The following is a 24,934-nucleotide window of genomic DNA, read 5'->3' as shown; positions in this document are numbered from 1 at the left end:
CGATAAGGGAATTGAATCTGCGCTGCTGACCTCGCCCTGTATCACGAACCAGTTGTCTAGCCAACTGAGCTAAACCGCTTGGCATTGGGAGAACAATGGAGCATAAATCTTGGCTAATGTTCTTCTTCCTAACCCAAGAGTACTGAGGTCAGTTGTTCACCCTTTGGCTGTTGCACGGTCTCCGATTGACTAATACAAAACCGTTGAATGAGAGAACCCGGGCCTGATTTGCTCCAGAGCTGTGGCTCACTCTTGCCTCTGAATCAGAAGGTTTTGTTTTTCGGATCCCAATCCAGAGATTTGAGGACAAAAATCAATTTAATTCTAAAGTGCAGTAGTGTGGGAGTGTTGCACTGTCGGATGTACGTCTGTCAGTTAAATTGAGGATCTGTAATTCTTTTGATACGGAAGCTAAAGATGCAATGCTACTTCCTTGAAGAAAAGCAGGGTGCTTTCTCGCGTTGTCCTGGCCAATATTTAATCCCACAACCACCATTGAAAAAGCAATCCAGTTATCTTATTGTTGTCACCATACTGCTTGTGGGATCGTGCTGTGTATACTTTGCAGCGTTAGAACAGCGGCTCCGCTCTGAAAATGCTTTGGCACATCCCGAAAGCTGTGAAAAGCAGAGTGTAATTGCATGCTCTTTCTATCTATTTCTCACTAACCAGGAAGGCAGAGCCCTGTTGTAGCCGTGACTGCTGCATCACCAGAGATTGACAAGCGCCACAAGTGGGCAGTGTCTTTAAGACAGAGATAGATAGGTCCTTGATTAATAAGGGGATCAGGGGTTATGGGGAGAAGGCAGGAGAATGGGGATGAGAAAATATCAGCAATGATTGAATGCCGGAGCAGACTCGATGGGCCGAGTGGCCTAATTCTGCTATGCCTTATGGCAGCTGGGACCCTCCTGATCTATAGGATTCTGTATTACAGCTGACGGTCCATTTACCCATTGGAAAATCACTGCAATACAAGCTGTGGGCATCTAAAATAGGCACTCGGTCGCCTCCCACCAAGATTCTCACCGTCCGGTTTCTTTTATCACCAGGTTCGCTCGCAGGCGCTGATGTTTGTTAAAAGAATGTACGACAAGGAGCAGCTTCGTGAGTATATCGAGAAGTTTGCCCTGAATTACTTGCAGCTTCTGGTTCATCCCAACCCGCCCTCCGTCCTCTTTGGTGCTGACAAAGACACAGGTAAGTGCTCACACTGCAGATGTGCAGCCTTCAGAATGTAGGGTCGCTGAATGGGGACTTTTGGGGTTGTGCCTATTGTCTGTCAGGCGTATTGTATAGCAGCCTGGTTGGGTGTGAGGTGGGTGCCTGGGTGTGCTGAGTATGGACAGTGTGGATTGGCTATCTGGACATTGTTTTCTCTGGGTGGGGTGTTGGCGAACTGAATTGGGTTTGATTTAACTATATTGCCGGGTGCCATGAGTGGGAATTGTTGGTGTGCCATCTGTAGAAGCCTAAGTCAGCTGGTTGAGTGAGGGTGTCTAAATATTGTGTGTGGGTCAACTGTCAGGGTTGAAGGGGTGTCGAGGCAGTGTCTGGATCAGTTGCCTGGGTTGGGAATATGTCTGAAGAGGATCTGTAACTTCTCTGTTGAATATCTTTGTAATTCCTTTGACTGACAGAGGTGGCAGCCCCTTGGACGGAGGAAACTGTGAAACAGTGTCTGTACCTGTACCTTGCTCTGCTTCCCCAGAACCACAAACTCATTCACGAACTCGCTGCTGTTTACACAGAGGCCATCGCTGATATTAAGCGCACTGTGTTGCGTGTCATCGAGCAGCCGGTGAGTACAAGGCCCCTGAGGTGTCGGCTGTTGCTCAGTGGGCAGCACTCTTGTCTCTCAGTCAGAAGATTGCTGGCTTAGTTTCCCCCTCCAGATGCTTGAACATACAAACTAGGTCAACATTCCCAGTGCCGTTCTGAGGGGGTGCTGCACTGTCTGCCCCTCACAAATTGGCCATAGGTTTCCATGGCACTATTTCAAAGAGCATGGGAGTTCTCCTCAGTGGCCTGGCAAGGATTTATACCTTGACAGACATCATTAAAACTGATTATCTGCTTAAAATCTCATTGCTGGTGGCCAGCACTGGGTGTCAGACTCGCCAGTGCTGCAGGTGAGGACAAAGGCACATGTCTTGGCCTTCACTTCGCTAATAGCCCGGAGGCGTGTCTTGCTTGGTAGAGGCCTCTGGTGCCACCTAAGGCTTCAGCCTGGTTAGGGGACCGGATGGAATTTCTGTACCTTGAGAAGATCAAGTGTGCGATGAGGGGGTCGGTGGACTCGTTTTACTCAAGGGGGCAGTGGAGTTGATGAGTCCAGTGGATTCGGGGGGGACCTGTGGGGGGGCGGGGTAGTCTTGTCATAAAACTGGGTTGGGATGTGTTGGGGTTATTTTTGTAATATTGAAAATTATGTTTGAATTCATTTTAAAAATGTAATCTTGTTGATGTTTGTTGGATCTGGCTGTGTACTAATTGGCTGCATTTTTTAATTTCCCACTTGAAGAAGTTCTGACAGCTGAAATTGTGTTCCAGTCTCTAGAGTGGGAGTTGAACCCATAACACCTTAATTGGCTGTCAAGTACCTTTGAGGTGTCCTCGGGTTGTGAAAGACGTCATATTCTTTTTATATATGGCAACTATTTTTTAAATTATTTATTCATTTACAGGATGTGGGCATCACTGGCTAGGCCAGCATTTATTGTCCATCCCTAATTACCCTCAAGGTGCTGGTGAGCTGCCTTTTTGAACCGTTGCAGTCCATGTGGTGTAAGTGCACACACACTGCTGTTAGGGAGGGAGTTCCAGGATTTTGACCCAGCAGTATGTTGCATGGCTGGCCCGAAGGTTTCCCCAGGCCCTTTCCCGAGTCTCTTGATCCCTGCCTGTTGGTCCTGCCCCATGTTCCTGGATTGAGTTATGCGGCAGGATTGGCAGTCAGTGGTGGAGCTGATGGTGTGATGCAGGAAAAAGTCTTGCGAAGAGCATGTGTCCATGTGGTGTGTGTTTGCACTGTAACTTGTTTTGCGTTACTTCAGATCCGAGGGATGGGGATGAACTCGCCTGAGCTTCTCCTGCTGGTGGAGAACTGTCCAAAAGGAGCAGAAACCCTTGTGACTCGTTGCCTACACATCTTAACGGACAAAGGTAATCTTGGGGTTTTATGTTGCTCTCCACCTCTTTCGGTTTAAAAACCTTGTCCACAGGATGCAGCTCCCTTTTTCTCTCTCGTATTTTAACAATACGTGGTTGAAATATTCTGTCATCTCCATTCTGTACAGAGAACATTTTGAGCTGCAGAGCACCGAGAATCTGTCCGATACCGGACCCATTGCCTAAGCCCCATCAGGCAATGTACCCAAGTGTGCCACAGGATTCTCATAAAGAAACTCTTTCCCCTTCTGACGTGCTTGTCCTTTTTTAAAATTCATTTTACATGATGTGAGCTTCACTGGCTAGGCCCAGCAATTGTTGCCCATTCCTAATGCCCCTTGAGAAGGTGGTGGTAAGCTGCCGACTTGAACTGCTGCAGTCCATCTGTTGTAGGTACACCCACGGTGCTGTTAGGGAGTTCCAGGATTGTGACCCGGCGACAGTGAAGGAGCAGCGATATATTTCCAAGTCAGGATGCTGAGTGACTTGGAGGGAAAGTTAACGGTAGCGGTGTTCCCATGGGTCTGCTGCCCTTGTCCTTCTAGATGGTAGCGGCCTTGAGTTTGGAAGGTGCTGCCGAAGGAGCCTTGGTGAGTTCCTGCAGTGTATCTTGTAGGTGGTACACACTGCTGCCACTGTGCGTCGGTGGTGAAGGGAGTGAATGTTTGTGGAAGGGGTGCCGATCGAGTAGAGCTGTTTGTCCTGGATGGTGTTGAGCTTCTTAAGTGCTACACTCATCCAGGAAAGTGGAGAGTATTCCATCACACTCCTGACTTGTGCCTTGTTGGTTGTGAACAGACTTTGGGGAGTCAGGAGATAAGTTACTCACCACAAGATTTCTAGCCTCTGATCTGCTCTTGTAGCCAGTTTTTATGTGGCTAGTCCAGTTCAGTTTCTGGTCAGTGGTAACCCCCAGGATGTTGATTGTGAGGGTTTCAGTAATGGTAAAGCCATTGAATGTCATGGGGCGATGGTTTGATTTTCCCTTATTGGAGATGGTCATTGCCTGCCACTTGTGTGTTGCGAATGTTACTTGCCACTTGTCAGCTCAACTAAGTCCAGTTTTTACTGCACTTGCACGTGGACTGCTTCAGTGTCTGAGGAGTTGTGAATAGCCATTGGTTAAAATTCTGCTTTAAGAGCCCTGCCTGTTGTCAAATAATGCCACTGTGTTTCCAGTTCCTCCATCACCCGAGCTGGTAAAACGAGTCCGTGATCTCTACCACAAGAGGGTCCCGGACGTCCGCTTCTTGATCCCCGTGCTTAACGGCCTTGAGAAGGTAACAAATCATGTCATTGTGGTAATATCTGCTGCTGATGTCATCATGTTGAGGGAAGGGGTGGTCAGGAGTAGGAGAGGGGAGTTGTACCTGATGGGGTCTGGTCAAGGGGAGGTGGGTAGCGAGGAGAAATGAGATGTTGGGTGGGGAAAAACTCTGGCCCATGGTGGGATATGGAGGGGGAGGGTGCGAGGGGAGATGCGATGGGTTAGGGTTGGCGGGGGGGGGTTCCCATCCCTGACACTGACAGGTTGTGAGGAGAGAAAATTTCCACACTTGACAAAGTGTGAAAGGATTGGGGGCTGATTCCTGTTCTTGACTGGGTATGATGGGGCTGAATGAGATTCCAGTCCCTGACTTTGTGAGGGGGCAACTTCGCTTCTTTGGCTGGTGTGGGGTGCAAAATAACGTCAACAACAGGGGCAGTGAGGGGAAGGAAGAGGTGGAGAATCTCACGCCATGAGCCTGATCCTGACCTTGCACGCATCTTTCGAACAGGAGGCTCCGGGTGCTGATCAAGGGAAGGAACCCTGGTTGATATGACCCAACTCCTTAACCCAATGGCATGGTCAAACTATGGCAAGACCTGCTACTACCTAACTGGAAATAATTATTTTGATAAACTGGGACCTGGCCCTCCTTGGTTTATGTGGTGAAGCAACACACTGGGTGATGTATGTAGCCACTAAACTTTTAAGCAGAGGCTGAAGCAAGCTTGCTCCACCTGCAACCCCTCAACAAAACAGTGGGAGGAAAGGCAAAGTCCCTCTTTCTATAAAACTGATGGAGCAGCGGGACTGGAATGTAAACTTTCTTTCATTGTGCCTCTGTATAATGTTTAAACTTAAGGTTAATTAGCATCTTGACTCTCTTCCACAGAAAGAGGTAATCCAGGCACTGCCCAAATTGATTAAACTCAATCCCATTGTGGTGAAGGAGGTTTTTAACCGGCTCCTGGGGACCACACACGGTGAGTTGTGGTGCCATTTACAATGGATTTGCAGATGGCCGCAATAGAATACTACCTGGTGGAGACAATGGGATGTTACTGGGAGGGAGGTTCTCATAATTTCAGTATTTCAAAAACTGGGCATACTTGCAATGAGATAATTCTTTTCTCTCAGTAGGTGAGGGTGTGTCGGCGGCAATTTCACCTCTGACCCCAGGTGACCTGCTGATAGCGCTGCACAACATTGACTCAACAAAATGTGACATGAAGTCAATAATTAAAGGTAACAGATATCTACAGTAACCAACCTCCCTCACATCCCCCTCCACACTCCTCAACTCCATGGCTCTGACCGCAGAGCCCCCAGGAAGGAATCCGGGAGGCCTGTATTGGTGGTCCAAGGCCCAGTGGGTTGGATGTGGACATGGGAGGAAACGTTAATCAGAGGGGTGGTTGTTAGATTGGCTTTTCAAAGTCTGAGAGTTGTAGGAGGAACAATTCTGAGATGGAGGGTGAAACTCCACAGGGGTAGGGAAGAGCGAGCTTGGGAAGGGGATGGGCAGGTCTTGAATTCCACACAAGGAAGAGCACCTGGTATCTTCAGGATGGGTTGAAAATCAGAACAATTGTTCATGGGAGTAAGTGTGTGTGAGAGGTTGGAGATCTGAGAGAAATCTCAAATTGGGTGACAATGTTTCTCTTTGATGTAAATGTGGAAGAGCACAGGTTGAGATTTTGATAGATTTGTCTTTTATGGACAGTCATCAGACCTTTATGAAAATCAACGGCCACCTCATCTATGTGATCGGTTGAATGCTTTTATTGTATTTAAAAGAACATTCTGCATTTCACGTTGCTAGCCAGTTGAGCAGAGTTGGGACAGGTTGTGTTCCATGCAGCTTAAGCAGATGACCGCTTCTTTGTGGGTGGGGGAGGGACTACTCTGAGGATTGTGGAATCAGGAGGAATCCATTTGGCTCATCATGCCTGTACCAGCTCTTTGGGAAGACTATCCAATTGGACCCACTCCTCTTATGGGGCTTAAATTTATATAATGGCTTACCATGTCCTTCCTTAGTATTTGAAAGCTTTTCAATGAGTTAGTGTTAGATCGATAAATGTGGCTTCAATGGTATATTGACATTTTTGAATTCTCCCCACAAATTCTCCTGCCTCTCTGTCCTCCTCTTAAGACGCTTCCTAAAATCTTTAACCAAGCATTTAGTTGCCTAGGGTAATATCTCCTTACCATGGTTCGGTCTCAAGTCTGTGAAGCACTTTGAGTTGCTTTATTATGTTAAAAGGTGCAGAGTAAATGTGCCTTGTTGAAACATTGGTCCCTTGAAGTTGATCTGACTGGCTGACTTTTTTTTTTAAAGCTACAAACCTGTGCTTCGCAGAGAGGAATGTGTACACGTCGGAGGTCCTTGCTGTTGTGATGCAGCAGCTGATGGAGCAGAGTCCGCTCCCCATGCTGCTGATGCGGACAGTGATTCAGTCGCTTACTATGTACCCTCGGCTTGGGGGTTTTGTCATGAACATCCTGTCCCGACTCATAATGAAACAGGTAATGAGAAGGAAAGAAAGCTATGTGGCAGTGATGCTGAATGTACTGTTTCTAAATGGAGTGAGTATGTCAACCAATGAGTTTGGAGCTGGGTGGGGGTGGGTGGGTGACAGGACTCGTGGCAGGGCACACAGCAAGCAGTCGATTTAACCAGAGACTCTACAAACCACAGCTAGCTGGGTCTGTATAAAGAGAGCCTTTATGAATTACAGTACCACTTTCCAAAAAAGTGTAGTGCATGGAAGATAGTTACAGCAGACATGTTATGAACGCAAAATCAATCAGTCACAGCAGCACAGTTTCAAGTTAAGATTGACGGAAGTATTAGTCTCTTGTGACGTGAGGTGTCACCATATGAAAGTATTGTTCGTTAAGTCTCCGAATACGGGAAAGCACTAGCAACAGTGAAAGCACTAGCAACAGCGCCACTCCCGATACCTCCGGGGAAATACTCAGGGAGGCCGGTAATAATAGCTTCATTGAAAATCTGAGGCAGTTTCGCCAACACTTCGGGTTGGGGGCAGGGTCAAGGGAAATGCCGATTCGGGGGAACCACAGATTTGAGCCAGGGAGGTGGGATGGAAGTTTTCGGAAATGGGAAGAGAGGGGGATTAAGATGCTAAAAGATTTGTTTCTTCGGGGTCGGTTTGCAGGATTGAGGGAGCTGGAAGCGAAGTATGGGCTGGAGCAGGGAGAAGTGTTTAGGTACATGCAGGTTTGGGATTTTCCCAGGAAGGAGAGACAGCTTCCCAGAGGAACCGGCCTCTACATTGCTGGAGGAGGTGCTGATGACAAGGGGACTGGAGAAAGGGGGCAGTGTCAGCGGTGTACGGAGCTATTTTGGAAGAGGATAAGGCACCACTGGAAGGGATCAAAGCAAAGTGGGAGGAAGAGCTGGGAGAGGTTATAAAGGAGGGGGCCTGATGTGAGGTGCTCCGGAGAGTGAATGCCTCCACCTCCTGTGCGAGGTTGGGGCTGATACAGCTGAAGGTGGTATATAGAGCGCACCTCACGAGGACGAGGATGAGCCGATTTTTTGAAGGAGTAGAGGATGTCTGTGAACGTTGCGGGGGGCGGGGGGTGGCGCTAATCACGTTCATGTGTTTTGATTCTTTCCAAAGCTAGGGGAGTGCTGGAAGGAGGTGTTTAGGGTAATTTCCGAGGTGGTGCACGTGAAACTGGTCCCGGGAGGCCATATTCAGGGTGTCGGGCCAGCCAGGGTTGGAAACGGGTGCGGCGGCAGATATCATAGCCTTCACCTCGTTGATCGCCCGAAGGCGGATCCTGCTGGGATGGAGAGCAGCCTCTCCACCCAGTGCCCTGACGTGGCGGGAGACCTGTTGGAATACTTGACCCTTGAGAAAGTTAAGTTCGAACTGAGGGGTTCTACAAGTCATGGGCACTATTTATTATGCACTTTCGAGAACTGGATAACATCGAATATTAGTTGGGGGGGGGGCTGTGTATATTAAGGGTGACTATGGGTAATCCTTGATTCCTTTTTGTCATTTGTTTGTGTAAACATGCGGGCTGATGTTTGGGGGTTGGTGGGAGGATGGGAGCGTTACTGTTATGGGGATTGACCTATCTGTTGCTGGTTATTGTTTATTGTTGGTGGGTGTAAATGTGGGAGAAAATGTGAAAAAGGAGAATAAAAAAATATTTTTTTTTTTAAAGTTCCAGAATACGAGAGTCACTGGTTGGGCCAGTGTTTCACTGCCCTTTCAATGATGCTAGTGAGTATTCTTCCTGAACCTCTGCTGTCAGTGTGGTGAAATCACTCCCACAGTGTTGTTACGTAGGGCATCTGACCCAGCAACAGTGAAGAAGCATCAAAATGTTTCCAAGTTAGAATGGTGGTAGGATGCCTAGGTAAGAATTATCAGCGAGTCCCAGCATGGGGACTGCATAAAAAGGCATTGGGTAGTACTCTCTGCTATCATCTCTGGGACCAAGACTTAGATTAACGTGCCCTGGGAATGTTTGATAGCCCAATGTAGAGACAGTTTTACTTGCAATCTAGCCTGTGCTGCATCTCTGGCAGTGTTTGGGGAAGTACGCGAGGGATCTACTTTGTATCCTACCTATGTTACCTTGGAGCATTTGATGTGGGATAGAGCGGTTCTCACTCTGCATGTAACCTGATAACTTTGCTGGCTCGTTGGTGAGCTAGCTGATAAGGTAACAGTACAATTTAGCAAACTCTGATTATAATTTCCAATGTTTCTGGTGCTGTCTCTTCACGGGCCTCTCTATAACAAGGTTCTCTTGATTATGCTGCTGCAGGTTTGGAAATATCCCAAGGTATGGGAAGGCTTCATTAAATGCTGCCAGCGAACGAAACCTCAGTCCTACCAGGTGCTGCTGCAACTCCCACCCACTCAACTCGCTAATGTTTTTGAGAAATGTCCGGAGCTCCGTGAACCACTCTTGACGCATGTGAGATCTTTCACACCCCACCAGGTATGTGGTTGCTGTGGGCGGAATGTACATCCTTCCCGCTTAATCAAGTTCTCACCTGTCCATTCACCATCAGGTTTCCCATGTCCATTCAACAGTGATGTCTTGGAATGTCACATTGCATCCCCATTGGATGGTTATAGTCATTACAACACAAAAGGCAGCTATCTGGCCTACCCAAGTCTGTGCTGGCTCTCTATTGAGCAATCCAGTCAGTCCCAGTGCCCTGCAGATGCTTTCCCCTCTCCATCCAATTCATTTTTAGTATTATTGATTCTCTCTTCTTCCACCACCCTCTTGGTTTTGGGTTCCAGGCCATTGCTATACGTTGCATTTTTTAATAAAATGTTTCTCGCCTCATCCCTGTATTTCTTGCTCAAAACCTTAAATCTGTGTCCCCACTCATCCTTGTACCATCAGTTAATGGGAACAACTTTTCCTTGTCAATCTTACCCAAAGTTGTCATAATCTTGTTCACCTCTGAACCTACTTTGCTCCAAAGATAACAACCCCCAGCTTCTCCATCTTTAACCTGGTAGCTAAAATCCCCTCATCCATGGAACTATTCTGGTAAATCTGCTCAGCACCCTCTCAAGGGCGTTGGCTCCCTTCTGCACGGATGCGTTGGCAGTGCCTTCTGTGGACCAATTCTCCATTGCAGCATGAATTAGGTCATAGAAGTTGCAGCACAGTTGGCCGATCGCACCCATATAGCCGTTTGCTTTTCATTTGGAGCTATTAATCTAATTGTTTCCCTGTTCTTTCCTCATTCCTTAGAATTCGAAGAGGAAGAAAATGGAATTCCCTTTTTTAATTGACCTAATTCCTCACTTGGGCCAAAGCATTTCAAGTTTGAATACTCCTTTTTTTAAAAAAAAAAAACATAGTCTCTGACTTCTGTCTCGTTTTCCATCCATAATCTTCAGAATATACTGCCATGTTACTGGTCTGCCAAGCATGCAAACCATATCTTGCGATTTTCCCTCTCAAAATATGAACATTTTAAAAGTTTCATGCCCCGCAACCAAGACTTGCCTCTTACAAGTGGGATAAACAACATTATTTTTCAAGGCAGTATCCTTCCAATAATGTTATACCCGGATTAATATGCAGTAGCTGAACAAATACCCTTCTGCACATTCAGCATAACTTCCTTGTTTTTATATTTGGAACTCTCTATGCATAAAATCCAGTCACATTTACCACAGATTTACTCCTCACTTTAAAGATTGATGTGTCTGCACCCTTGCATCTCTCTCTGCTCTGTACTGTGCAGGGACTAATTCCTCTTCCTCTTGGTTTCCTAAAATGTGCTATTCCTATTTTATTAACCGCCACTTGAATAATTTGAGATGTGATCTGTGGTAGCTGTAATGTGCTTGGAAGAGAAACCGTGATTTTAGACTTAAGCACTCTATTGCTGCGGTTTACTTCGTGTCATGTTTGGATTCAGTTTGGATTAATTAGTTGCTATGATTAGTCAACTCCAAAAGAGATGCATCAAGTGTGGTTGACAACTCCTGAATGATACAAGATCAACTAACTGGGTTAAAGACCAATTATATATTCCATTTCTGGAAGTGCACTTGCCACCTATCTGCTCCCCCATCCTTCACTAATCTTTTAATTCTGTTGCAATCGCTTGTATTTTTTCTGGGTTATTCCAATTATTCATTCTTAGAATGGAGGCTGTGGCCAGCATTTGATGCCCATCCCTAATTGCTCCTGAGAAGATATTGGTGAGCTGTTGCCTCAAACTACGGCAGTCCATGTGATGAAGGCGCTCCTGCAGTGCTGTTAGGCAGACAGTTCTCAGGATTTTGACCTAGCCGCGATATAAAGCAATGGCAACGTATTTCCAAGTCAGGATGGTGAGAGAACGGGAAGAGAAAGTGAGCAGGTGCCTTTGCCCCCTCGGTGATAGACGATGATAGGGTGGTGCTCTCTAAGCCTTGACTCGTTGCTGCATCTTGGAGATCTGAACATTTTGAGCCGTTTGCTTCATCCTCCAGTGTGGCATCATTAGACAACCACAGTATTCTTACTGGAATGTACAGGCTAATGAATCACAGCACAGAACCCAGATTTCATCACCACCTACAAAGGGCCAATTCCAAATACACCCTTTACCCTGTTTCTTTTTCTGTACCCAAGCTATTCTTTCATGCATTAAACAATACATATTTGGGAGAGAAACCTGAACATGAAACCCCTCTCGGTGCTTCACAGAGGCACTCTGAAATAGTGTAATTCCCTGGAGTAAGGAGGGGTTAGGTGAATGAATGCATTCCTTGGGGCATGTAATCTATGGGCTTCTCCCACCCCCTAACTGGCTCATTTAGAAGTGAATGATTCGAGTTTGCAGGTTGTGAGTTCTCCTGGGGCGGGGCCGGGTCTTTCTTTGGTTGGGGAGGGGCAAACTGGTTGATGCAGTGGGGGAGTGCTTGCGTTAACAAACTTCATTGTAGACAAGAGATCCAGAAAATATGGTCAGGACGTGGGTCTAATTGTTGAGTAACATGGAGGATAGGCAGAAACACAGGACCGATAATATCACTGCTGACAATTTGAACTGATCAGCTGCTAGGGACAAGCCCCAGGTTTCGGTGGCAGTGTTTATCGGTTACACAGGCTGCTGCTGTTGAAGAACCCACTTTTCACTCCTTTTATCCTTCATTTCCAGCAAAATCACATTCCGAAGTCGATAATGACTGTGCTGGAGGTCAACTCAAAGCCAGATGTGGAGTCAATGGAGCCTAAGCCAATGAATGAGGTATGTGCTGGACAAAGTTTTATTAACTCGGCCTAACTTCCCTAAAATAATTAAATGAAACTGGATATATTATCCTGACTTTGCCAATTCCCATGAATAGTCATGCGCTGTTCGGACGGAGTGCTGGGACAGTATGGCACTTGAACCCCTCGGCATTTTATAATTTTTCCAAAGTTTCAGACAAGATGGCTGAGGGTCAGTGTTTGTTGAAATAGTTAGAAATTGAATACCGGTGCGGGTACTTTGAAAGGGTGACTACGGAAATGGGCTGAGCAGAGTTGGATATCCATTATTATCATCATCACCTTGAGGCCTAACCCACAGAACAGTTATCTTCCCCAGGGGTAGGGCAAGGCAGCAGGTCACAAATCCACCCCTACTATGGATAGTGACGGTAGAGGCACCGCTTTCCATCACATGGCTGACCAGGAATCTCTCCTGCTTGCCATTGGTATGTGTTAGAAGGATTTGTATGTTGATGCTCTGTCTTCTGGCCGTGTTATGTACACAACATTCTTGGCCGTCAGGTCTGACTCAGAGGCAGGGTCGCTACCCAGTGTGTCACAAGGCCACCTACTCAAAGGTCCATGTACATGGAAAGAATTGGAGTCCGAGACAAAAACACTTCCTTCCGTTTGTTCTGTTTAGACTATTCAAAATAATTCAGTCACAACTAACGTTTACAAATTCAGCCACTTCTGCTGTTCTTTTAATTCCACCTAATTTTAAATGGTTATTTATCAGGTCAATGTTTCTGGCAACACGGTTCACACTTACAGAATCCCTACAGTGCAGGAGGCCATTCAGCCCATCGAGTCTGCGCTGACCCTCTGAAAAAGCACCCTATCTGGGCCCCATCACCCCACCTAACCTTTTTTTGGACACCAAGGGGCAATTTATCATGGCCAATGCCCCTCACCTGCACATCTTTGGACTGTGGGAGGAAAATGGGGCACGCGGGGGAAACCCACGCAGACCCTGAGAGAATGTGCAAATTCCACACAGTCACCCAAGGCTGGAATTGAAACCGGGTCCCTGGCGCAGTGAGGCGTACAAGGGGCTGTAACATTTTTTACATGCCATCAGATTCTGAGTTTTCATGCGTTGTGTATGAGGGACTGTGATACTTCACGCTCTGGGTGTGAGGGGCAGTTAGATTTCACACTCGGCAGTGTGAGAAGCTGGAATGTTCCATTCTGGATGTTGGAGAAGAACTTTTAGTTTTGACCATATTATTTTCTCAAGACAGCCAAATATATTTCACAACTAGTGAATTACTTCTGGAGTGCAGTTGCAGTTATCATCAATAAATGTGTCTATATATAATGTCTCATTGAAGGACAGTGCCTCTGGCTGTGTCGCATTCCATCAGTACTGCACTGAAGGTCAGTTAAGATTTTATGCTCTAGTCTCTGGGATGGGAATTGAACTCCGAAGCATCTGACAGTGTGTTGTACATTGAGCCAGGACAACATATACAGTGGCCCAGAGGTTGAGTTAAAACCTCACTATGACAAGTTATGAATTGAAAAAGACATGACTATTGTGTGTTGAAGCCAGGAAATAAAATAATGACATTTTCCTCATTGTCGTTAAAACCCAATTGATTCTTGAATGTCCTGAATTTGGGCTGTTACTTGCTGTGTTACAGGAGGAAGTGCAGCATTTGACCATTGCTCATACACAGAAGGATCTGATCACCATGCGCCTGGCACAAGAGAAGGCCTTGAAGAGAAAACTGGAGGAGGAACAGAAACTCAGACAACAGCAGCAGCTGGCTTCCCAGACTGTCCCGGCCCCCCCTCTCAGGACTGTCACAGAATCACCTCTCCGGACTGTCCCAGAACCCCCTTTCCAGATTGTCCCGGCCCCTCCACTTCAGACTGTCCCGGCCCCCCCTCTTCAGACTGTCCCGGCCCCACCTCTCCAGACTGCCCCAGCCCCCCCTCTCCAGACGGTCCCGGCCCCCCCTCTCCAGACGGTCCCGGCCCCCCCTCTTCAGACAGTCCCGGCCCCACCTCTCCAGACAGTCCCTGCCCCACCTCTCCAGACGGTGCCGGCCCCCCCTCTCCAGACTGTGCCGGCCCCCCCGAGCCTGATTGCCCCGGGGACCTCCAGCCAGTCTGCTTCTAAGTCTCCCACCCAGTCTATTTCAGCCCCCCTAAGCCAGGCTGTCTCCAAGTCTCCCACCCAGGCCATTTTGGCCACCCTCAGCCAGGCAGTCCCAAGTCAACCGATCACAACCTCTGCGGTAGCACAAAAGGATGAACCAATGGACGTCAGCTGCAGTGTTTCAGATCCAGCTGTTAGCAGAGAGACCGAGAACCCGACAATCATCATCAATGTGAAGGATGAGGAGGAGGGACCGATGGCTTTGGATGAGACATCCCACGGGATGGTCATCATGGATAATGTACGTGAAGGACAGATTGTAGTTCAGATAACAGCACTTCGGAAAGGTGGTTGTGGTATTGTCACATGACAAGTAATCCAGAGACCCACTGCAATGCTCTGGGGACCCACGTTCAAATCCCACCATGGCAGCTGGTGAAACTTGAATAAATGTTTTTTAAATCTGATACTAAAATCTAATGATCACCATAAAACCATTACCAATGGTCCCATCTGGTTCACTGATTTCCCTTTAGTGAAATCTGGTGTCCTTGCCCATTCTGGCCAAATGTGACTCCAGTCATACAGCAATGTGGTTGACTCTAAAATATCCCTCTGAAATGGCCGAGAGAACCACTGAGTTCTAGGTCAACTAGGGTGGGAAACTAATGGCTTTGCCAGTGATGTCCACTTCCCATGAAATAATTTTAGCACATTCCTGTGCAGTGTGATAGGCAGGCAATGACGGTCAGCTTGATTCCAGGGATGCATACCGCAGTCTTATCAAAAGGGCAGCTCAGTCTGCTTTGTTTTAGCGCACCTCTAGGAAATACTGTTTGACCCCTTGTGCTTTCGCAGCTCAGTCTGGGGCAACTTTATACCTTCTGTACTGGGATGTCGCCTGGGTTATTTCCAGGCGCTGTGTGGTGCTCGCTGGGAGGGGGTTTGTTGCCTGGGATGTGCCCAGGGACGGCGGGTGGTACTTGAGTTGCGATCGGGAAGCAGGGAGATGACTTTCACAACTTGGTGACGCTGTTCTTTGCTTCTAAAACAGGATTCGGTCACAGGAGAGCGCACCGGTCACCAGCCAGTACTCCACGAAGTGGGACATCTGGTGGCACGAGACCACGGGGACATCACCGAGCAGGTGATTCTGGTCCGGGATGAGCCAGTGCCGGCGGACAAGCCAGTGCCAGGCACCGATCAGTCGGCTAACCCACCAGAGGAGCCGATGGAGCAAGGCATTGAGGGTGAGATGTCTGAGGAGAAGGTTGTCGAGGACTCCGAGGAGCAGGCAGTCGAAAATGATGCCCAGCTGCCCATCACCAAACGCAAATCTGCTTTGCGGAAAAGCAACTGAAGAAATTGACCAGAAATTTCAACCATTAGTGTTTACATAGTTGCCTCATCTCAGATCGTTTATTGATAGCACCAAATATTGGCTGAGACAGTTAAACCCCACACTTTGAGGCAATTGAAACCTGTGATCTTAGTGAATCTTCATTTTCCCAGACTTTAATCAATGCAAGGACCAATTTAAGTTTTTATTTTTTAAAACAACAGCTAGGTCCAAACGGCAGCAGTTAAATAAATGTCTGTCTGTTTTGATGGTGTTGGTTGAGGGAGGATTGTCTTCCAGTACTGTTCCTCTTTAGATGGCCTGAAATTGTTCACATCAACGGGACAGGCTTCTTTAACACTGCGACACTCCCTCGTCACTGCACCCAAGTGTTCTGATTACAGGTTTGGGACCTCCGGAATGGGGGCTTGAACCCACAACCTTTCGACTGCCATCACCCAGTTCACTCTCGATGCCCTTTGAGGCTGATTGTGAGCATGAGCCCTCTTTGAAATGTTGGACTGGCTCTATTCCCAGAGGATTCCAGTCGACTCGATGTGGGTGATCCCACCAAGCCGATTCTCAGCACGTCTACACCAGTGCAAAATGCAGAACTGATCCTGGTGGTTGTTGGGAGTCGGGATCAATTCTGGATTAAACATGCACACCAACTGCTTCCGAATTCCTCCTGTTATGTTCAGCCTGATCACTTTGTGTTCTGCCCACTCTGGAGCTGGTTATATTCCATGTGCATTTGTAACCGATTTAGCTAAAACCTAGTGCAGTTCGATCCTAAAATGTTTGTGAAGAGTCTTGATTCCTTTTAAACTCAAGTGAAAACATTTTGTTTTTTATTTAAAAATATAAAAAATTGAGGGGAGGCTGGTTTCAGTTTCTGTCAAATCTGTGGAGTGAGACCAGTGTGCTGTCAAACTTTACATCTGAAGCTGTAAGAATGTGAAATGAATAAAAGATTGGAGTGTTCGAATTTCCAAATGGAAGTCAGTGTCCGAATTTAAACATGTGTGGACTGTATGTCAGAATGGTGATGTTGGATTGCTGATCCCTGGCCTCCCCTCCGCCCCCCTCCCCCCAGGCCTCCCCTCTCCTTCCCAAGAGGGAAAGTGGGTGAAGGGTGCGTGAGGGAAGGAGGGTGAAAGGGGTGTGAGAAAAGGATGGTTAAGGGTGTGAGGGAAGGAGGGCAAAGGGTGTGTGAGAGAAGGAGGGCATGAGGGAAGGAGGGCAATGGGTGTGTGAGGAAAGGAAGGCAAAGGGGATGTGAGGAAAGGAAGGCAAAGGGGATGTGAGGGAAGGCGGCGAAGGGGATGTGAGGGAAGGCGGCGAAGGGGATGTGAGGGAAGGAGGGCGAAGGGAGTGTGAGGGAAGGAGGGTAAAGCAGGTGTGGGTAAAGGGGATGAGGTGTTTTTTTTTTAATAAAAACACTCAATTTGGAAAACTTAAAGCCAATTACATCAGTATGAAGGGAGCAAAAACAGAAATTACCAGGCAATCACAGCAGGTCTGACAGTATCTGTGCATAGATGAGAGAGCTGACGTTTCGGATCTGGATGACTTTGTCAAAGCAGTATGAGGGGAGAGCTGACTCAGGTGGATTGGTTAAATAGACTAAAAAGGTATGGGGATGAATAAACAGTCAGATTCACTTAAAGAAACAATCCAAAATGTAAAACAAAATTACACCCACGAAGAAGCAAAATAAACAGCAAAAAACATCCATCCATGGCTTACTGAGGAAATTGTGAATAGTACTAGGTTAGAAGAAGAGGCTTACCATGTTGCAACAATTACTAATGAGTCTGAGCCTGAGGATCGGGAATGTTTTAGAAACCCCTAAAAGGCCATTAAAAAATTGATACGGAAAAATAGAGTACGAGACCCTTAAGGGTCTAAAATCTGAAAAAAAAACAGGACTTGGTCTGTATGGAGTTTGCACATTCTCTCCGTGTCTGCGTGGGTTGCCTCTTAATTGAAAAAAATAATTGGGTATTCTAAATTTATTTTTTAAAGCTCCCAGGACCTGAGGTTATCATAAACTCTCCTCCCTGTGTCTTACATCTCCCCGAAGTCTATTGAATCCCTACAGTGAAGAAGGAGGTCATTTGGCCCATCAGGTTTGCGCCCACCCTCTGGAAGGCTACCTCGGCTTGTTCCCCCCACCCTATCCCCATAACCCCACCTGTAAATCAACCGAACCACACATTTGGACACTGGGGCAATTTAGGATAGCCAATCCACCTAACCACATCTTTGGACACTAAGGAACAATTTAGCATTGCCAAGCCATCTAACCTGCATATCTTTGGATACATAGAACATTACAGCGCAGTACAGGCCCTTCGGCCCTCGATGTTGCGCCGACATGTGAAACCACTCTAAAGCCCATCTACACTATTCACTTATTGTCCATATGTCTATCCAATGACCATTTGAATGCCCTTAGTGTTGGCGAGTCCACTACTGTTGCAGACAGGGCATTCCACGGCCTTACTACTCTGAGTAAAGAACCTACCTCTGACATCTGTCCTATATCTATCTCCCCTCAATTTAAAGCTATGCCCCCTCGTGCTAGCCATCACCACCCGAGGAAAAAGGCTCTCACTGTCTACCCTATCCAATCCTCTGATCATCTTGTATGCCTCAATTAAGTCACCTCTTAACCTTCTCTCTAACGAAAACAGCCTAAGGTCCCTCAGCCTTTCCTCATAAGATCTTCCCTCCATACCAGGCAACATTCTGGTAAATCTCCTCTGCACCCTTTCCAATGCTTCCACATCCTTCCTATAATGCGGCGACCAGAATTGCACGCAATACTCCAAATGCGGCCGTACGAGAGTTTTGTATAGCTGCAACATGACCTCATGGCTCCGAAACTCAATCCCGCTACCAATAAAAGCTAACACACCGTACGCCTTCTTAACAACCCTCTCAACCTGGATGGCAACTTTCAGGGATCTATGTACATGGACACCGAGAGATCTCTGCTCATCCACACTGCCAGGAATCTTACCATTAGCCCAGTACTCTGTCTTCCTGTTATTCCTTCCAAAATGAATCACCTCACACTTTTCTGCATTAAACTCCATTTGCCACCTCTCAGCCCAGCGCTGCAGCTTATCTATGTCCCTCTAACTTGTAACACCTTCCGCACTGTCCACAACTCCACCGACTTTAGTGTCACCTGCAAATTTACTCACCCATTCTTCTACGCCCTCCTCCAGGTCATTTATAAAAATGACAAACAGCAGTGGCCCCAAAACAGATCCTTGTGGTACACCACTAGTAGCTGGACTCCAGTCTGAACATTTCCCATCAACCACCACCGTGTGTCTTCCAGCTAGCCAATTTCTGATCCAAACTGCTAAATCACCCTGAATCCCATGCCTCCGTATTTTCTGCAGTAGCCTACCGTGGGGAACTTTATCAAATGCTTTACTGAAATCCATATACACCACATCAATTGCTTTACCCTCATCCACCTGTTTGGTCACCTTCTCAAAGAACTCAATAAGGTTTGTGAGGCACGCCCTACCCTTCACAAAACGTTGTTGACTATCTCTAATCAAATTATTCCTTTCCAGATGATCATACATCCTATCTCTTATAAACCTTTCCAAGATTTTGCCCACAACAGAAGTACGGCTCACTGGTCTATAGTTACCGGGGTTGTCTCTACTCCCCTTCTTGAACAAGGGGACAACATTTGCTATCCTCCAGTCCTCTGGCACTATTCCTGTAGACAAAGATGACTTTAGCATAGCCAATCCACCTAACCTCCCAAGGATGTACGATATATGAGCACCGAGGCAGTTGCTGCCTGTTATCCTGTTACGGTGACATGAGATTTGTGCAGTATTTACCTAGTTTTCTTTTTTTAATGTTCTTTAACCCTTGCATTTACAAAGCGGGCGTACGTTTTAGGTACCCGTCACTTAATTCATAGAGAGGATGAGTAGCGCCACATCACAGTGACGAGAGGATAGTTTGGTATGACGTTGGGTGGTATGGCAATGTAAGTCCTCATTGTGGGTGAGGAAAGCCCCCAGTTAGAACCATGTATTTTCTTTCTATGTTAATTTAGGATTATGGAATCGTTGCTTATCTCCTATAAACGTCTGGACAGATCATAAATCCTAGTAAATACTGGGTTTGTTATGATTCTTCTTTGTGGTTGGCGTCTCGTGTTGTTGGAGTCAGGGGAATTGTATAATGGTGCATGCCTGGGTGTAGCTGGTTAATATTTTAATTGACAAGTCTTCCATGGGTTGGTCTTCAATATTCACTTGGCTGCATGTTGGCACAGTGATCAGCACTGCTGCCTCACAGCGGCAGGGACCTGGATTCAATTCCAACCTTGGGTGACTATGTGGAGTTGGCATGTTCACCGCATGTCTTGCATGGGTTTCCTCCCACAGTCCAAAGATGTGCAGGTTAAATTACGTGGCTAGGATGGTAGAGTGGACCTTGTAGGGTGCTCTTTCAGAGGGTCGATGCAGTCTCAATTGGCCTCCTGCATTGTTGCGGTTCTATGCATGGGTAGTGTCAATGGTCACTTGATTCGGTAGGCTAGAGCAGAAGAAACCATGTTGACCTGGGTCAGGTGGAGGTTATGTTGGGTGGTGGAGTAGGTTGTCTCCTTTTGGGGCTCCAGGACTGCTGCTCTTCTCAAGCTAGGGAGGTAGTAACCTGTGGGCTTCAAGGCCTGAGTGAGAGTTTGAGTGCTGTGGATCAGCATTGTTGGAGATTTTCTTTGGTTGGAGGAAAGGTTGAGTGGAGGAGTTTGGCACCCTCTTCCAAGTTGTCTTAGGGACCTCGAGATTGCTGTCCTCCTTGAGGCCTGGGCCCCCAAAGGGAGAGTGTCCCGTTTCAGGTGAGGGTTTGCTGTTCTGCCTTGGTGTCCTTTTTGCGATGGTGTACAGCAATGGGCCTGGTCTGAAGTTATTTAGTTAATCCTGGTGTTCCTCCTTTCATGGGGTTACTTGCTTGGGTGAGTCGGTCGCTGATACAGATGATGTAATGTACCTCGAGGTGTTCCCTACTGTGTTGAGGGGTGAGAGCAGGCGAGAATAGTATCCATTCTAAGACGCCCAGTTGGTGGGTATTTCGACAATTTTTCTGCTCGTTGGTGGGGTTATCTCAGTGGAGGATGGTGTAAATCTTCCAGTGTCAACAGGGCTGGAGGTTATGTTGGGTGGTGGAGTAGGTCACCCTTCCCCATAATATGGCTGGTGAGAAGTAAGTTGGTTGTGTAGCGAGTCTTGCTTAGGTGTGGGTATTCTTGGTGTGCTGGCTCCTGCATACGAGTGTACAATGCCAAGACATGTCTTGTACTGAGGGCAGCATTCTGTCACTCCCCTTTGGTTGGGATGTACCTTCTTGGCCTGGATGTCTGGGAGGTGGTGTGAGGTTTTGAATGAGCAGCCTTTTCCTTTTTTGTCTTGTGAGGGGCATGCAGCAGGGGACAATATGCTCATGGCTAGAGATTAGAAAGCAAAAACCACATCAGCTGGGTTTAAACCCCTCAGATCTTTTTCTGAAAGGCTTTCGTTCATATCAGTAGGAATTGGTTTTAATAGGCTGTGATTGACAGCTTGCTCACAGCTCGTTGTCTGGATTGTTTAATTTCATTTCCCTTCCAGCGAGAATGGACCTCAGCTGTGAAACTAACCACAATGTTTCTAAACACTGGCGATGATTGACAGTAATTGGACCACATTAAAGGCAGTTAAGTGCTCTCACTTCCTCTTTCTGTGTAGGAAGCACTTAGTTGCCTTTGATGTGGTCTATCATTCTGGACAGCTTCCAGGCAGGGGTCTCTGTATGGATGGTCTTTGATGGGGGCCTCTCTTATGGGGGGTTCTGATGGGGGTCTCTCATGGGGGGGGGTTCTGGTAGGGGTCTCTCTTATGGTGACATTTTGTTGGGGGTCTCTCATGGGTAGCGACAGGTGGGGATCTCTTATGGGTGTTCCGGTGGGAGTGCGTCAGGATTTGCATGTGGTGGGGGGGGGGGGCCTTGATGGACTTTGGGGGCAATTCTCTTAAACAGTTACTCCCTTGACCCACTGCGAGATCCACTGCACCAGAGCCACGGTCAAAAATACCTGCACCAAATTTAGCCCAAGTGAATTCCGCCCAAAAGAGCTGGAGAATCATGCGGGCCTGTAGAATCGAGTTCCCAGCCGATCCCATTTTTGGTCAATTCTGGATTCCCCACCGCATTGGGAGCTCAATTAGTACATACACGGAGGCACCAAGTTAGAATCATCAGAGAATTATTCTAGTTCAATGATTAAGTTGGACCAACTGCATTGTTCTCCAATTTTTTTCTGTATTTATGGACAAACGTTTATACTGTGCTGTACCAATCCTGAGGATTTATTATGTTATTTTAAAAAATGGAACATCTCTAATAAAAATATTTATATTTTAAAAAATAACATCCTGTCCACTACAAACCTGGAACGTTACCCACACCAAACGTGAAGAACTGCCCACAACAAAGTATATCTTCAGCAGTCCCGAGAATGTTACACAAAGGTTTACTTTGATAAACAGAAGTAAAAGCCGCAACATGACATAGCACATACATCCCGTCTGGGACTATCGATCTGCCCGGTCCCAATCCAGGCGGGCTTTTAAGTACAAAATTCATGAGCCCCAGCTGCTAGGTCTCTGCCTCTCAGTGGGGAGCTGCATTGCACGAGTCCCACAGAGAGTCAGTTAGGTCATTCCTGTGGGTCTCAGGATTATTACACAAACAAATCACAAAGCTCTGAGATGATGCGCATTTTGAGTGGCCAATGGCAGGAGTCTGGGGGAGGTGCAGTTGAGGGTAGGAGGTGATGAAATCTGGATATGTCCAGTCAGAATTGGTTAGCCCTATAAAGACTCCCAATCATTGAAGACAGCGATTATGAGAGACAGACTTTTATTTCAATGGACCAAATCGTCTGAGAAATGGCAATCACCGGATTGCCACTCCACTTGTATTTACTTATTCTGAACCAAGCTCAATATTTCTTGCCAGGAATTCCGAACTGGGCCTCCCAGGAAAAATGGAACTGGAGTTGATACGTCATGGCGGAGGAGCATCGGTGAGAACCAAGGGTCAAAACAGCGAGGAGCCTTTCCTGGTGAGTTTCAGCTTGGCAGCAAGAAATCACTCTATGTGAGGCCTCGTCAGGGAGAGTGTTATGGGCCAGGGTTTAGAGAACCCCAAAGTGTATCATGGAGTTCATCTGACCCACAACTTATAATAGATTGTGGTATGGGGGGGCACACGGCCCACTCTACAGGTGATTGATGCAGGTAGGGCAGTGTATGTTGTCTATATGGACTTCAGTAAGGCCTTTGATAAGGTCTCTAATGGCAGACTGGTACAAAAGGTGAAGTCACATGGGATCAAGGGTGAGCTGGCAAGATGGATATAGAACTGGCTAGGTCATAGAAGGCAGAGAGTAGCAATGGAAAGGTGCTTTTCTGATTGGAAGGCTGTGATTAGTGGTGTTCCGCAGGGTTCAGTGCTGGGACCTCCGCTAGTATATATAAATGATTTGGAGGAAAATGTAACTGGTTTGATTAGTAAGTTTGCAGACGACACAAAGGTTGGTGGAATTGCGGATTGCGATGAGGACTGTCAGAGGGTACAGTAGGATTTACATCGTTTGGCGACTTGGGCGGAGAGGTGGCAGATGGAGTTTAATCCGGACAAATGTCAGGTAATGCATTTTGGAAAGTCTAATGCAGGTAAGGAATATACAGTGAATGGTAGAACCCTCAAGAATATTGACAGCCAAGAGAGATCTAGGTGTCCAGGTCCACAGGTCACTAGAAGGGGCAACGCAGGTGGAGAAGGTAGTCAAGAAGGCATATGGCATGCTTTTGCCTTCATTGGCCGGGGCATTGAGTATAAAAATTGGCAAGTCATGTTGCAGCTGTATAGAACCTTAGTTAGGCCACACTTGGGAGTATAGTGTTCAATTCTGGTCGCCACACTACCAGAAGGATGTGGAGGCTTTAGAGAGAGTGCAGAAGAGATTTTACCAGGATGTTGCCTGGTATGGAGAGCATTAGCTATGAGGAGAGGTTGAATAAACTCGGTTTGATCTCACTGGAACGACGAAGGTTGAGGGGCGACCTGATAGAGGTCTACAAAATTATGAGGTGCATAGACAGAGTGGATCGTCAGGCTTTTTCCCAGGGTAGAGGGGTCAATTACTAGGGAGCATAGGTTTAAGGTGTGTGGGGGGCAAGGTTTAGAGGAGATGTACGAGGCAAGTGCTTTTACACAGAGGGTAGTGGGTACCTGGAACTCGCTGCCGAAGCAGGTGGTGGAAGCAGGGACGATAGTGACGTTTAAGGGGCATCTTGACAAATACATGAATAGGATGGAAATAGAGGGATATGGACCCCAGAAGTGCAGAACATTTTAGTTTAGACGGGCAGCATGGTCGGCACAGGCTTGCAGGGCCGAAGAGCCTGTTCCTGTGCTGTACTTTTCTTTGTTCTTTTTTGTTCTTTGTGTGGTATAGCAGAAATCAAAAAGTATTTTTTAAAGCAAAACAATGTTTATTCTATGAACTCAAGTTAACCTTTTTAAAACATAGTGAACGTCTTAGCAACCATTAATTCAAATACAACCCCCAAAGAATACAACACTAAGTAATCCTTAATAAATTCCCAAACAACATCCAGAAGACAAAAGACCCTTTTAACACAGATCAGGTTTAAATTCTCTATTGAGAGCAGTTATCCCTTTGAAATCACCCAAATGAACACTCTTTAGCTTGTAGAGATCCATGCACATCTGCTGGCGTTCACTGCCGCTCTTCTCTGAAAACGAAACTTAAACCTCACTCTATAGCAGCCTGCTCAAAAACGAAAGTAAAGCAGACAGACAGCCCAGCTCCACCCACTCTGACATCACTGCAGTAATAAACACCCATTTCTTTAAGGTACACTGATTACAGTTATTCGATAAAGAAACACCAATTTCTTAAAGGTACTCTCACATGGCACCTCCCCCCAAGAAAAAAAACCCCATCAACTTCAAGATGGTTTCATTTTTCACCTTTTCACTATCCTTCAAGAAATGCACACCGTAAATATACTTTTTCGTTTAAAAAAAAAACACATGCAAACATGTACAATAATATCGTCCATTTTTGTTCTTCTTCCTCCAACTGAAATCCCTCTCGATTGACAGTCTCTTTGAACAAGAAGGTCTCTGCACGATCCAGCCATTTCTCAAAGCCTTAGCATTT

At 46.8% G+C, this 24,934-nt stretch overlaps 1 protein-coding gene across 2 annotated transcripts in view; it reads left to right on the top strand.

Moving 5' to 3' along the window:
- Positions 1–16,647, top strand: part of sympk (symplekin) — a 59,583-nt gene extending 42,936 nt beyond the window's left edge. Inside the window, exons 16-26 of one of the 2 annotated variants that reach the window (XM_072490224.1) lie at positions 1,053–1,200; positions 1,641–1,801; positions 3,057–3,165; positions 4,351–4,451; positions 5,331–5,421; positions 5,579–5,683; positions 6,780–6,967; positions 9,254–9,430; positions 12,111–12,200; positions 13,852–14,613; positions 15,367–16,647. In XM_072490224.1, the coding sequence (XP_072346325.1) occupies positions 1,053–1,200; positions 1,641–1,801; positions 3,057–3,165; positions 4,351–4,451; positions 5,331–5,421; positions 5,579–5,683; positions 6,780–6,967; positions 9,254–9,430; positions 12,111–12,200; positions 13,852–14,613; positions 15,367–15,672 (2,238 nt within the window). In that variant the 3' untranslated portion in view covers positions 15,673–16,647. Of the gene's footprint in view, positions 1–1,052; positions 1,201–1,640; positions 1,802–3,056; positions 3,166–4,350; positions 4,452–5,330; positions 5,422–5,575; positions 5,684–6,779; positions 6,968–9,253; positions 9,431–12,110; positions 12,201–13,851; positions 14,614–15,366 lie in introns of both variants that reach the window. The other variant, XM_072490223.1, reaches the window with a different exon arrangement.
- Positions 16,648–24,934: the final 8,287 nt, after the last annotated feature.

This window comes from Scyliorhinus torazame, chromosome 25 (genome assembly GCF_047496885.1).
Source record: "Scyliorhinus torazame isolate Kashiwa2021f chromosome 25, sScyTor2.1, whole genome shotgun sequence".
In the NCBI taxonomy this organism is placed as follows: domain Eukaryota; kingdom Metazoa; phylum Chordata; class Chondrichthyes; order Carcharhiniformes; family Scyliorhinidae; genus Scyliorhinus; species Scyliorhinus torazame.
Note: the sequence above shows the minus strand (reverse complement) of the source record. Positions and strands in the feature narration are given on the sequence as shown.